The sequence below is a fragment of the Drosophila willistoni genome (genome assembly GCF_018902025.1).
Source record: "Drosophila willistoni isolate 14030-0811.24 chromosome XL unlocalized genomic scaffold, UCI_dwil_1.1 Seg142, whole genome shotgun sequence".
NCBI lineage: Eukaryota > Metazoa > Arthropoda > Insecta > Diptera > Drosophilidae > Drosophila > Drosophila willistoni.
Genome location: NW_025814053.1, coordinates 6241626 through 6256307, shown reverse-complemented (window position 1 = coordinate 6256307; position 14682 = coordinate 6241626). Strand labels below are relative to the sequence as shown.

Below are 14682 nucleotides of genomic sequence, written 5' to 3'. Positions count from 1 at the left end.
CGATTTCTAATCTCTTCTTATTGATATTCAAGTCAATTCGAATAAATCTTTGTTCAAATTTAAAGGTTTAAAAGGGAATCTAAGTTTATGATATATGTATTTCGATATGGCCATTAGAGTTAAGCCTTGGAAAGATTTAGAGTAACTTATTAGTCGTTGCGATTAAAAAGTTTCTGGTCTAGGCATTTTTGCTTGAGGCCTCAAATGCACTTTGCTTGGTGAAAAAAACATTTCCTCCAAACTTGTCTCGATTTTCGGTTGTGTGTGTGTCTGTGTGTGTGTGCTGCGGGCTTTAGTGCGAAATAACTGCAACAACTGCAACTGCAACTGCAACAGCAACAACATGAACGATTTATCTTTGGCCCTGGCAAGTTAATGTGGCAATTGTATGCTAAGCAGCAGCAGCAGCAGCAGCAGCAGGCGGAGTCTTCACAACGGTTTCCATGAATGAATTAGGCGGCGGCCAAAGTTTGGTGTACAACAAAATGAAAAAAAAAAAATAATCTAGAAACAAAAAAACCAAAAAAAAAAAAAAGGGCAATGGGCAACAACTCAATTTACAGTTGCCCTCCTGCAAAAAAAAAGAAACAGAACAGAAAGAAATTGTAAACGCTCTCGCCACATTCCATTGCCCACGGGTCGGCCATTTCGTCTTGATATATTCCCATTGCCATCATTCCCTTGCCGCATCCATATACGCATTCGCATCCATATCCGCATCCGCAGCCGCATTCTTATTGGCATCTCCTTTGGGTGTGATTTTAATTTCATACACAAATGAACGCAAATCATAGCTGAAAGAGACAGAGAGAGAGAGAGAGAGAGAAAGAGAAAGAGAGAGCCAAAGAAAGAAGAACAAAAATTACAAGTACAAATTCCGGAGAGCAATAACTCCCACGAAGATTAATAACAGACGCACTCATACACTCGTAAATAAATAACATAGATACTACACACACACACACACACACACACACGCACACAACACAAAACAAAAATATGAAAAAAATGAACAATAAGCAAAGAGCAGAAAATGAAATTTATGCATAATGCCGCCAAAAGCCCATCAAAAAGCGGCAAATGAAAAAAAAAAAAAAAACACAAAATGAAAATGAAATACAAAACAAAAGAATGAAGCAAAAAAAAAAAAAAATGCCAAACTAGGAAGAACAATTTGAATTTTGTTTAAGTGGAAGGAGAAAGTCACAAGGAGCCAAAAAATATAACTTATCGAATTTTAAACACACTTTTCAAATAACAAAACAAACTACAGCTAGGCTAGTGCTTCAATTAGTTAGAATCGAACTAAACCCTTAAACAAATCCCATCAATGATTTCTTTAAGGACACAAAAGCTGCATATATATGTATATAGATACAAACTGATTCAGATTTCCCAAATTTTAGTGATAGTTTTCCAAAATGGCAAATTTCTTTGATTTATTTAGCTCAGTCTAAATCCAAAGGCCATGAGTTTCGATCTGATCATGATCGAACTTTTTGAGATTGGTTCTGTATATTGATTTTAATTGTGATCGCTTCACTGGGAGTTTTGGATTATTTTGAAGAAATTGTTCTCAGGAATCTTAGCATAATTGAAATACCCGACTTTCTGGTTTGTATATTTTTGTGTAATCGAGTGAAACGTAGAAGAGGGAGAGAGAGAGAGAGAGATAGAGGGAATGGGAGAGCATTCATTCATCAAGGATCAATGGGCACGTACCAGCACTAAAGATATTAAAGCCATAAGAAACAGTCACTCAGTCAGTCAGTCAGTCGGACGGGCGGGCGCCTGCAATCCATACTGAACGTCCATATGCAAAATACTTATATAACTACATACATATACATACATATATAAATATATTTAATACATATATGTATTGTGTATATGTTTGTATGAGTGCGCAACATTGACGCCATGCCGCCATCCCCGCAACTCCGCAACCCCAGACACGACTTTAAACCCATCAAACCATTAACAACAGCCCCACCCCCACATCAACCCCCACCCTTCTAGCTACTAGTATCAAGCACATGAGTAAAAATTTGCGTATGAGTCAACAAAAGGAACGGTTATCATTCAACCACCACCCGGCCAGATCCACATGCACATCATCCTCCCCCATTCCCATCCACATTCACTACATTCAAATGTAGCTATGCCATAGGTACAGGTATATACCCGCCCTACCCCCCCTTGGCCCCTTTCCCACTCTCTCGTCCAATATCCGTACCCCCTACCCTGCCCCATCACCCATACCCATTCCACCTCCTCATCCACTTGATATGTATCGCCAAGCATTCGCTCGTCTACAGTTGTAAAATATATATGAGTTGGCAAGCTTAGAAGTTGGGGATCTAGCGGGTATGGAGGATGAGCGGGGGGGAGCAGGTGGGGCGGGGAATGGGACAAACGACAAACGCTTTGCTTAAGAAAAATCGACATGGCAAGCGTGCCGAAAACGTGTCACAAATTTGTCCGTTATGCAGAATAAAAATGGAAACAACCAAAACGAAAAAAAACAAAAAAAACAAAACACAAAAAGCCGAGCACACTCACACATGCAAACACTCACACACATTAGTGTTGCCTACTTTTCAGGATTACCATTACCTTAGGTAAGCCCGGCCCACGTTGAAGCCGCCGGAATCGCTTACACCTCCAAACTGTGCCTAATAGTGGCAAATGGCCAAATGGCTTTGGCTTAGTTTAGTCTGTATAGCATATTTTCAAGTCAGTCTTAAACTCGTCACTCATGGGCTACAAACGTTTAAGCCAAAAATGTAACAGTGCAAATGAAAAGTTTATCGTATTGGAAACAAGATGCGAAAGAAAAGACTTCAGTGAGTTGTCTACTCTGTCCAAGTTTCTTTATTTCATTGGCATTACCTGGGCAGATCTCTCTTTACTTTAGGTGGAAATAGTCGAAGAAGAGATGAGGCAAAACAAAAATATAAGAACCTAAGTTTGTGGGATTAATCAGAAAAGGATAAATAAAAACGTTTTTAGTTAGAGTTGGTTCATAGGAAAGAAAAGTTTCATATAGTAGTTTATGAAATTCAAAAGCTAGAGTATTCTTTAAAAATTTCTATAACATGGAAACAGAAAGAGAAAGATGATATCTGTGCGTTGTTAATACCATTCGTTCTCAATTTCCGTATGTTTAGAATTTATATTCAAGTTTCTGGTAGTAAAATTTTCGGGTATGTGGCCTTTTTAACACCCGTAACGTAATTAAACAAAAATAATGGTCTCAATAATCATGCCGAAGCCATAAAGAGTGCCCAAAATCCATTCTCATCCTAATGGCCTACCCCGTTTTTAACCCATCTCCTTCATCTCCATCCTGTTTTGGATGGCTCTTTGGCTCTTTGTCGGAGTCACTTCACATTGTCTTTCTGTGGAATGCTTTTTTTTCCGAACTGTTACCGCACACACACACACACACACACACACACACAAAGGAATCCCATCCACCCACATGAAGATTTATGCAGTCTGTATCAAAAATCAATTAATGACAATAATTTTAAAATTAAAACAATTCAGCGTGCCGCCAACATGTGTGAAATTTAATGACTTTGAAGATATTTATTGAAATGGACGACAAGTCTGGTGAGTTCTGCTGGAGTTGTTCCTCCTGGCATTATCGTTGCTCTTTGCTTACGCCTTTTTCCCCATTACATCGTTACCCATTTGCCACTTTGCCCACTTTTCCACATTTCCCATTTCCCATTTTCGCTTGCAATTATCGAGTATATTGCTTCCCTCGACATCGAGCCATCTCGCCTCTCGCCCCCCTCGGGCGTTTTTTGGTATCCTTTTTGTTGTAATTAGATGAGCAGCTGAGTCGGGGCATAGCAAACGAAAGGGTTTAATTACATTTTGAATAGAAAATTTATGAAACAAGTTTTTCGGTTTCGGTTCGAGCTGGGACACATACACTTAGTCTCTCTCTGTGTGTGTGTGTGTGTGTGTGTGTGTATATGTGGCACAGCCAGGTCCAGGGGCAAGGATAAGGATAGAGACAGGAATGGGCAAAAACAAGGAGGAATGGAGTCTATTGTCGTCGGCATGTGTGTGTGTGTGTGTTCCTTTGGTAATGTCTTTCATAAAGGATGAGCTTGTGTGTATTGGTTCGGATCAAAGCCACTAGCTAAAATTCCTTACTAAATTGCGGTTTAAAATGATGGTGGCTCGAATTTCCCATCGATAAATTATAAATTATATAAATAATTCACTAATAATCAAATTAATAGCGCTAAATAAGTTTCAAAATTTTTCTATATATTCTTGTTAATGTTTCAATGTTGCAGCATATGTTTCAGCTGGCGCCTAAAAGTAGGCAACTTGTCTGCATTTTAATCAACACTGTTCATGTAACCTACACACACTCACACACACATACAGGGGGAGAGAGAGAGAGAGAGAGAGATAGACATGGTGCACACTCAGTTGCCACAAATTGTCGATTTTGGGAGAATTCTTGCCACAGGCAACTGTCCAAAAATTCGGCATCAGTTTGCATCGTCACTGTCGAAAATTGTTAATTGATTTATGTTTATATTTGTGCAACATGTACATAGATGCCAACCCGGTGGCATCCACTTCCGCAGCCGCATCCGCAGCCACATCCGTATTCGCGAATTGCAGTTCACTTTCTGGTTTTGGTCGGTGAAAAACGCTCGCGGTGTCATTTTGAGCGGCGGCGGCAGACAACAAAAACAAAAACACTGCGCCACGTTAATTGAACAACATTCGACAGAAGGCCAGGCGCACACACACACACACACACACACACACACACACACACACAACATACACACAACTCAATTTGACGCAAATTTGAACGGCATATTTGCGTGTAATTACATGTATCAAATGTATATATAGATATATATGTATATATACATATATATATATATAGATATGTATACACAGGTAGATATATCATATCGCAGAATAAACTTTTGTCTTGTTCCCAGCCTTAGCCTAAGGCGACAATTTGCCAGGACAAATGCTGCTGCTGCTGCCAATGTTGATGATGATGAACTGAGGAGGATTGGCATTGGGATGGGAATGACGTTGATGAGGCGGCACCGGGGGGAAAAGGTAGAAACAGCCAGATTGATACGAGTTGGGTACGAGCAGATTAGCTTGCGGCTCTTTCAATATGCAACTTTGTTTTTCTTTACAAAAATCATCAAATTATTTTAACAATGCAGGCAAAAGCAACTTACTATAATTGAAAATAGACAAATGGCAAATCTTAATCCAAATCAAATAAATAGTTACGTATAATCTCTAGCAATTCGCCTTTATTTCCTTTTTTGTGTTTACAATTTCGTCTAGAAATTTAATGGCATAATTTTAGGCTGTACAAAAACTATATGAATACCATCTTGTTCAGTAGTCAAACTCAATTTAACTGACAATTAACGATTGTTGTCCAGGTCTGGTTGATGGTTGGCCATATCCATGGCAAAAGGGTGGGGAAAGGGCATGGGTCATGGCCAGACATTCGCACACATTCGATCCATAGCCGAAAGTGGCAATCAGCAAAAACAACACCAATAAAGCCAAACAACAACAACAACATGGGCAACCCAATGAAGGCAGAGGCTGGGTGCCACGCCCCAAACAAACGCCATGTCGACACCTATTACCATTCATTGACTTTTGCCATGTCCCTGGGGTGTCATCTATGCAGGTTGCTTTGGTTAGTCCTTCTTGTGTGTGTGTGTGTGTGTTTGGATGTGTGTGTGTGTGTTTGTTTGTGTTTGTGTTGGTTGGCCCACACTTTCTGATTGCATTTGCACCGAACGCACAGGCCAACGAGGACGAGCACAACGAATGAATGAACGAACGAACGAAACGTAACGGGAACGGAATGGGCTAATGTCCTTCGATAAAGCTGGCAAAATCAACACCAGGACTCTGGCCTCGTCCATGGATATGGGCATTTGATGCTGGCAATGTGCGCCTCCGTTTTCATTTGGTGTTTGATTGGATTTTCAATTATTCATTATTATTGGTTGCAATTTACCTGCCGGGGCCAACTGACAGATACTGAAACAGCAGGACGACATTCATGTCCACCCCTCTTACGCACACACACACACACACACACACACACACACACACACACACACACACACACAGAAAACTCTCTAGCCTACAGACGTTTGACCAAAAGTGGCAATGCATTGATTGCGTTTCATCAGCCATGTCAGATTTTCAGTCAGTTTTCCAACTCATCAAATTCCAATTGCATCATTAAACGGAATTTTAAATGCGTCCTCCTACGTTCCATCACTCTTCCTCTCTGTGTTTTTTGTCCTTGTTCGCAATCCTGTTTTCGGCTTACATGCTAAAATGAACTTGAGTGTTGTCTGAGTGCTTGGTTTTTGGGGCTTGTCCACAAGAAATAACTGAATGAATTGACATTTGAGCGATAGAAGAGAGAATATGAATCAAAAATTGTATGCTAATCAATAGTTCTTCTCACACGCCTTAACTATTTGGCTATAGCCAAAAATCCTCTAAAATTTATATTACTTTTGGGAAGGGTATAAAATGAAATCCAAATGACTATTATAACCTATGAAAACTACAATTGGACCTCAGTTAATTGTTATTGTTTTTATTTATTTAATCTTTGCTTTGCTCTTGGATATTTCTTGAAATTTGTTTTGGCAATATTCTGGCCCCGCTGCATCTCACCCCACCCCCCTCATCAGATTTATCCCACCACCGAAACAGAGAATAGATCAAGTCATAAAGATAAAACTACAAACGAGTTTCATTCGGGGCCGACAAAAGTGTAGATACATTTTTGCTTGGCAGATTTTTATTGGAGAGGCCAATTTGATTTTACGAGCAATTCATTTTTCGGTTTCAGTTTTCAGATCGGCGGCTACTTGTATTTGCCTCGTTTGTTTTGTGAATTGTGATTTTGGATACTGATTTCGATTCTGGTTCTGCTTTTGTGGGGACAATAAATTAAGTCAAGTGTAGCATTTAATTGATTTTAATCATAGATTAAATATCGTAAAATAACACAAAAACTCACTCTGAACTCACTGAAAGAGGCGGCGGCGGCGGTAAACTGGCATTAGCTCGATTCGGGCAGGAGCGCAAGAGAGGAGGAGGGGAGATAAACAACACAAAAGGCCAAAAGGCAGCTGGAATGAGCAGGTATTGGGGGGCGGGGCAGGCGGCTGCTTGACCAATAAAGTCAACAATCAAATCAAACAGAGGGCCCCCAAAAGGGCGGTTGGAGATGGGCAAACAAACCAATTTGTAGTACAATAAGTTGTCGGTACCCATTGCCTTTGTTGTTGTTGTTGTTGCTGTTGTTGTCGTCGTTGTTGTAATCGTTGTTTACCAATATGTAATCCTTAGACACAACAAGAGGCATGCCCCAAACCATTGCTCCCCCCTGCTAGCCATCTCATTCTCATCTTCAATCGGAGTCGCCGTCCGTATCCGTGTCTCTATCCCTGCTGTTGCTTTTTGCCATGCTTTGAATTTCAATTACCCTTGACTGTGACTCTATCTCTGGGTGTGTGTGTGCGTGAGTTAGGCCTGGCCGAGGATTTGCTTACTGCCTGAATCCTGGGATTCATTTTTGGCCATTTTAACACTTACTCTTTGACTTTAAAGTCATTTTGCACCATCTCTTTCTGTCTCGTTGGCTAGATTAAAATAGCAAAAAGCGAAAAAAAAAAACCAAATAGAAAAGGTACAAAAAATATATATTTAAAAAATAGATGATGATGGCGCGTTGCTCCGCTAACGAATCAAATAAATTTGTTGGTCAATTAAAAAACTGCAAAACGCGCACAATTTCCACATGTGTGCAGCTTGCCTCTAGGTCCCTGCCGCCTCCTCCTCCCCCCCGCCCGGACTGGAACCCTGCTGATTTTTGCTCTAATGGCTGCCCAAATGAAAAACTCGTGAAAAAAACTGCATTGCAAAACAATTTTTTTTTCTTTTTTTATATTTTTTGTGGCTTTTTGTTGTTATTTTCCACTGCACACTCTCTGACTAGCTTTTGAGCAGTTATCTATATATGTATGTACATACATATATATATCCATATGTATATATCTTCTCTTTGCGTTTTTTTTCTGTCGTTTTCGCTGTTGAACTTTTGGCCGTAAACTAACTTTGTCCGGAATTGGGGTTTGCATAGTGTCTAGGGGGAATTGATGTGGAACGATGTGGCAGAAAGAGGAGAAGAAGAAGAGATGTGGGCAGGGCAGGATAAAAGCAGGAGGAGCCTCTATTGAGTGCCGAGTCCTGAGTGCGTTGATAAGCGAATAGTTTTCTAGAAAATATTATTGCTCAAGATCATGTTTTAATAACAATTACCAAATTATTATACTTGCCATTTTAAGTTCTCTTTTTTTATTTAACAAGAAAAATGTTCATTCGTTTTGTCATTTGCTCTAGTCCAATTAAAGGTTTTCCGTAGACAGGCTAAGACCGAACAATTTACTGATAAGGTTTGACTTACAATTGACTTGATGGAATGAAAATCCTTTTGAAGATGGCAAATGACTTTAGCTATATAAAGAATTGATAATGCATCAATCTTAGGAAACTTTTCATTTGCTTAGCAGCCAATAAAGCAAACATTTCAACTCGTTTGTCTTATTCCATTTCTTTGATTCTTCAACCACTTGAGAATTACAAGTGACCAGCACTTAAAACAATTATTGGGTAATGAAAAACTGTGATGCGATATACAGCGACGAGTATAGAAAACTTTGATGTTACTAAAAAAAATTTGTTTTCCATGCTCCCATACATTTTTTGTTTCACTTTGCTTTTGTGTTGTTTTCTTTTTATTCTATTTTTGGCTAGAACCAAATTGACACCGGCTGGCTGACCAGCGGAAAACGAAAATGAAAACGAAAAAACTATATAAAAATGGCAAGCAATTTACAGTCCAGTCCCAGTAGTTACACCCTCTGCAGGAGCACATACTCCTTGAGAGAAGGAGGAGGAGGAGGCCAGTGGCAATTTCATGCTACAATTTGCAGTTGTTTGTTCGCTTTTTGCTATTTGTTCGCTGTTGATTAAAAAAAAAAGAAGAATAAAACGTACATACAGATATACGATGGACCAGGGAGTTGGGGTGGGGTAGTAGGGACAACCTATCGTCTATAGGTCTCTACTGCGCCTGTTCCAATACACACACACACACACACACACACTGGGGCAAAGCGGTTCGATAACCAATAACCAATTTGTATTGATTTGTAGGCGGAGCTATATCTGACACAATGCCGAACTCTAAGCGCCGACCAAAGTCACACGAGGATCCCAACGAACAATTGATTTTTCAATATCTCCCGAAGGAGCTGTTTGATGATGAGGAAGAACCACCAATGGGGGATCGCCCAGAAGAGCGTCCGCCAAAATATCCAGTAACGGATCTTGTCCCTGTGTCCCCAGCCCTAGAGCCGAGGCCCAATCTGGAGGTATTGAAGAGTTTTTTTGAGAAACATCATCAGCAGGAGAACCAAATGGACAAATTGAACACAGAGCAAAAGAAAGTGAACAATTTTGATTGTCGCATTTCGTTATTGAAGGAGATTCCACCCCTTTTGCCACCCCGTCGCAAGTCTTGTTCCCAGCAGTGTCCTGGGTATCAGCAAATTTTTGCCAACAGTGGACTATGCAAACCCCCGAAACTTGACGGACAGGGCTATGATAAGCCTTTTCCTTATCCTGAGCTAATTTCAGAAAGTCGCGAAGAACGCGCCGTATGTAAGTAGCACCCCAAAGTGGCATTTAAATATTGACAAGGTTCTCCAATGTTTTCGATTTTTCTCTAGATGTTTTCAGTGTCGTTGACAAATTGGTTCTACAGTTGGAACATTGCATAAAACAAACAAAAAATAATCGGTCATTAGTTCACATTGAGAATTCTGTCAAATCAGCAACCGGAGCTGTGCCCAAAACCAATCCCAGACGCCTTCAGTCATCTGTCGAGAGTTCGGCCGATGTGAAACGTTCTTCTAGTAATATTAGTATTTTCAAAACAAAAATTCCTTTTCTATTTAGAATTAAAAACAATTTTTTTTTTTTTTGTGTAGAGCAACATAAACTGGGGCAGCTGCCCCTGCATCAACATCATCTATCTAAACATCAACGTCGTGAGCAACGGCAGCAGCAAATCTTAGAGGCGGAATTCGATTTGGATTGCGAGTTCGGCATGGAGTACATACAGAAATTTCGAGACAATACTGTTAGATCAACTAAGTTGCCACACGCTGCACTGTCGGACAAAGACGAGGGTATTTCAAGTGATTCCAGTGGTAGCCCAAAACTGTATATCGATTCGCCAATCCGAAAGCCTCCAATGCGGCTCCAAACGGTAGAGGAACGCCCATGCACGCCCTCGCCCGTGGTCCCCAAACCGTTGTCCCTCAAATCGAATGTGAAACCCACGAAACATTATCAATCCATGCACCAGCCAGTGAAATCATACAAGCTGGAATATCGTCAACCAATATTGACTGATGAGATAGAATCTGAGGAAAAATCAAAGCAACCAACAAAGCAGAAGCAGCAGCAGCAGCAGCAGCAGCAGCAACATCATGTACCGATTCCACTTTATATGCTGCAGGGGCGACCAAAGTTGACGCCTGAGAAACAACTAAAACAGAAAGAGGACAAACCAAATATCCAAAAGGAGCAGCCAAAGTTGGAACAAGATGAGGAAACGTCAAAGCAGGAAAAAAAAGTTAAAAAACCAAAGGAGGAACTGGAGCCACTGGAATTTCATGACAGCCGCCGAGAATATCAGTTACGTCGAATTCAAGAGCGCCAAGCAATATTTTTGGAAATTCACAATCAAGGACTGAAGCTTGAGCGCCTACACAAGGACGATAAGAAGCGTCGCAAACAGTACAAACTGCAGCTAAAGCTAGAGCAGCGACAGCAGCATAAGTTGAGTAAGTGAACGTTGAAAACGCTATGAGTGAATCGATTAGAATATTAATTTACGTTATTCAAGATCCCCTTGAATCGTCCGAGGTACTAAACTATTACAAGATCGGCCTAGATCCCTTGGGTCGCACTCTGATTACGCCGTCGATGCCAGGCCAATCCGAAAGGGAAATGGGAGAGGATAACACAAAAACACATTTCCCACTATCCATTGCAAGTAAGCATCTAATAATCCCATAATCAGCCCAGTCTGTGGATAAACCTTTGTAATTACTTTAGAAACAAGCTTGAAATCTTTGACAACATCAAAAGAACATCAAATGTCTCTGGTGAAATTCGATGACCAGAATAAGCAAAAGAGTGGTAAGTCTGATTGCGATATCTAGTCCTAATTCATTGGGGTTCAACAGATCAGTCTGTCTAGGCTTTCAATTACGAGATAGCAGCAAAACTTCGTTTGTGAACTGGTGGGAATTGAGCAAATATTCAGGCCCAGTGTCAAAAATGAAATCAGCTCGGAGACGCGTACATCCCTATGTTCCATGCCCAGTGCCCAAACAAGTGATACCAATTCCAGAGCCAGTCGTGATTCTAGAGGAAGAGGAAGAGGAGAAAAAACCTTCCCCGAGAAAGGTTGACTCTAAAGAAGAAGCGGAAGAAGAGGAAGACGAGGAAGATGAGGATTATGAAGATTATGAAGAAGACACAATGTCCAGAATAACAAAAGTATTTGTGGACCCCACTAAATTGCCCAAACTTCCAGATTTAACGAAGGCTTCGGAGAAACCGAATGCGGCGGCAGTAATTTACTTGCTACATCAGGAAGACTCTCAACAACAAAAGGTCGGATGGAAAACCTTAAGCAATCTGAGGAAGAAAGTGGCAAAATATCGCAAAAGAGTCTTTACGTCGTCGGACGAGACAAGTGATGCAACTTTAGTAAACGGAATGGAGACTCCACGACGACGTGAGAAAGGCCACAGAAAAGAGCAGTTTCGATTCAATGTAATGACACAGATAAAATTGCTGCCACCGTCGGGTGATTTTCGCAGTTACTTCGAGATCGATGGGATGTCAATTATGATTTTAGAACGTATGACCCAGTTAAGCTACAAGAAGGGATTTCAGCCCTCTCCGCTAGTAACTGACTATCTAAAGCATTTTTATCGCCAAAGATGTCTCAAGGATACAACCAATTTCCATTGGTATGTCAATGAGGGATTCTTTCCAACCCATTTGCTTCTGGAAGAGCACAATCCGTTGGGTGTGCACTTGGGGAAACGCAGTTACAAAGACATCGATGCCATAATTCTGATCTACTTGAAGCAGAAAAATGTCGACGGTAAATGTCCTCCGTTGAAGTTGACCGAAATAATGGCATACTACATGGTTAACAGTTACTGTCGCGTCCTTCTCGAGAATGCCACAGACACCAAACGTCCGATCGAAGAGCGTTTTTTGTTGCGCACACGTTTTGCTGTTAGCAATATTGAGAGTTTTATGCTAGATCTCAATTTAAATGTCCTTGTGGACGACGTCAATTGCCACAAACTGCTTCAATGGGCCCTACTCCAGGAGAACCGTGTGTGTGAAATCTATGGAGAGGCCCTCAAGAGTGCCGAGGAGCGGGCAGATCTGGCAAAACAGAAAACCCAATTCGTTATGCGAACACCCAATCTGGAGGCTTTCTACGATTTCTATAACGAAAATCAATACCCTCGTCCAGATGCCCTGGCCATAAATCCTTTGATGAACAAAGTGCGCCGCTATCAGTTGTCATATACAGAATGCGTCAAGCCTTACTCCTGCCCAATTGCAGGCTGTGGCATCAATATATGTTCAAAAACTCTACTGGCTCATTTCCTGAGCGATCATTGTCGGCGTCTTGAAGAATTGTGGCTAAAGGATCGCATGGTGTATGTCTTCCATCCGCAGTCCTATCCACCAGATCAGATTCATTGTATTTGCTGCACTGCTTTACTCCCATGTAAGCCAACCAAAAGTGTGCCGTATCCCAGACGTGTCCTTAATTATGAGCTGGCACCCCATCATTTGTACTTTGCCGAGCATACACCCTGTCTGCTTATGTACACTCAGATAAGCGTTGATCGACTGTTGGGGCCTTCTGAATCGGAGACAGAATCAGAGTCTGCTAAATTGTTTCGTCCCCAACGGACACTCTATGTCTTTTGGCTGGGCTCGAGTGGCGATTCCAAGCGCGAATTCGCTTGCGATTTGAATATCTATGGCTGCGACAAGACAGTTCCCTCTTACAGTCCAATGAAGTCGATTAAAATGTCGAAGATGCTTAATGTACCTCACATGATGACGAAATACGAGGGCAGATATCTAGCCATCGATCATAATTCAATGTCAGCCATGACCCATAATTTCCGTGAACTGATTTACATTGATGTGCACTATGTGGATCTGCACAGTCCAAAAGAAGGTATTTTACTAGAATCATTTGGTTTAGATGTACAAGTAGAGTTTATATATGTATGCATTTCGCTGGTCACTTTTCTTTTCTCCCTCTTTTTTTCTTGCAGATTAAGCACCACTGATTGAGAACCTCTTTTATCAATGTATCTAATTCTATACCTATCTATGTGAAACATTTGCTTAATAAAATTCGTATCAATAAATTATACAGTTAATCGAATTGATGATACTCTATTTAGGATTGGACTAATTGATTATTCTAATTTGTTTAATGACTTATTGCTTCGAAGTCTATGTAATCGATCCTGCTATGGTTTGAACAAAGAACACATCCCAAGTACTGAGTAACTCAAATGACACTATAATTACAGGGTATTTCAACATAAATGTTGGTTGATTTATGATTTTAGTTGGACGATATTTACTTGATTAGATGCACCTATACACAGGTAGGCATAGTTACTAGAAGCAAAACGTAAATAGCTTCATTCCACAGAGACACAGATTCCTCCTTGCTACCCCTCTTTACACCCAAACAGAGACAACTCCAAAGTGGGAGATAAAAACTGAATGAAAAAAAAAGAAAGGAAAACAAGAATAAGCAAAAGCATCAAATCAAAAAACAATTACGCGGCAAATGACATTATCAAATGTCAAATGTCATGTTTTGGAAAATGTCATCCCCCACTTCCTCGGCGTGTTGTGTATCCCAAGTCTCCCCCCAGCCAAACGAAATCAAACTGAAACCAAGCCACCCAACCACCAAGCAGTTTCTCCAACAGAATTTTCCGTTAAAAAGACAACTCGGAAAATGCAAAGCAGCCGTCGTAGGCATCGCGTTGGCTGGCGGCTCGTGGTTCTGTCGGGGCGCATCAAATTTGTTCAAGGCAATTTTTCAATTCATTGAAGTGGAATTCATAGGAAGAAGTCGAAAAGCTAAAGAACAAGATGAAGCAGTAGCCAGAAATCGCCGTCTGGAAATTTGAGCTGGCCAACAACAACAACGACAACAACAAGAGAAACAACTGAAAGAACTAAGCGCCACTTGACTTACTCTACGACCTTCCCATCCTCCCTTTCCATACATTTATCCGCCATCGCCCCCACTTCCACTTCCTCTCCATCTCCATCTCTTTTTTTGTCTCAAGTCTAGTAGTATCTGAAATCAAAATCTAGATTTTTGATTCTTTTATATACGCGTATTACTTTGTTCTACCCAATGCTCCCGCGTTACCACCCGCAACCATCCCGCACTCTGTTCGTTCGTTGGTT

The 14682-nt window shown here is 40.8% G+C and overlaps 1 protein-coding gene across 1 annotated transcript in view; it reads left to right on the top strand.

Annotated features, from left to right (window-relative positions):
* The window catches only part of LOC6644609, a 37437-nt gene extending 23812 nt beyond the window's left edge, over positions 1–13625 (top strand). Inside the window, exons 2-8 of the mRNA XM_023177033.2 lie at positions 9277–9783; positions 9852–10037; positions 10113–10973; positions 11036–11185; positions 11248–11331; positions 11393–13417; positions 13518–13625. Coding sequence (XP_023032801.1) covers positions 9297–9783; positions 9852–10037; positions 10113–10973; positions 11036–11185; positions 11248–11331; positions 11393–13417; positions 13518–13522 — 3798 coding nt within the window. The 5' untranslated portion in view covers positions 9277–9296 and the 3' untranslated portion in view covers positions 13523–13625. The remainder of the gene's footprint in view (positions 1–9276; positions 9784–9851; positions 10038–10112; positions 10974–11035; positions 11186–11247; positions 11332–11392; positions 13418–13517) is intronic.
* Positions 13626–14682: the final 1057 nt, after the last annotated feature.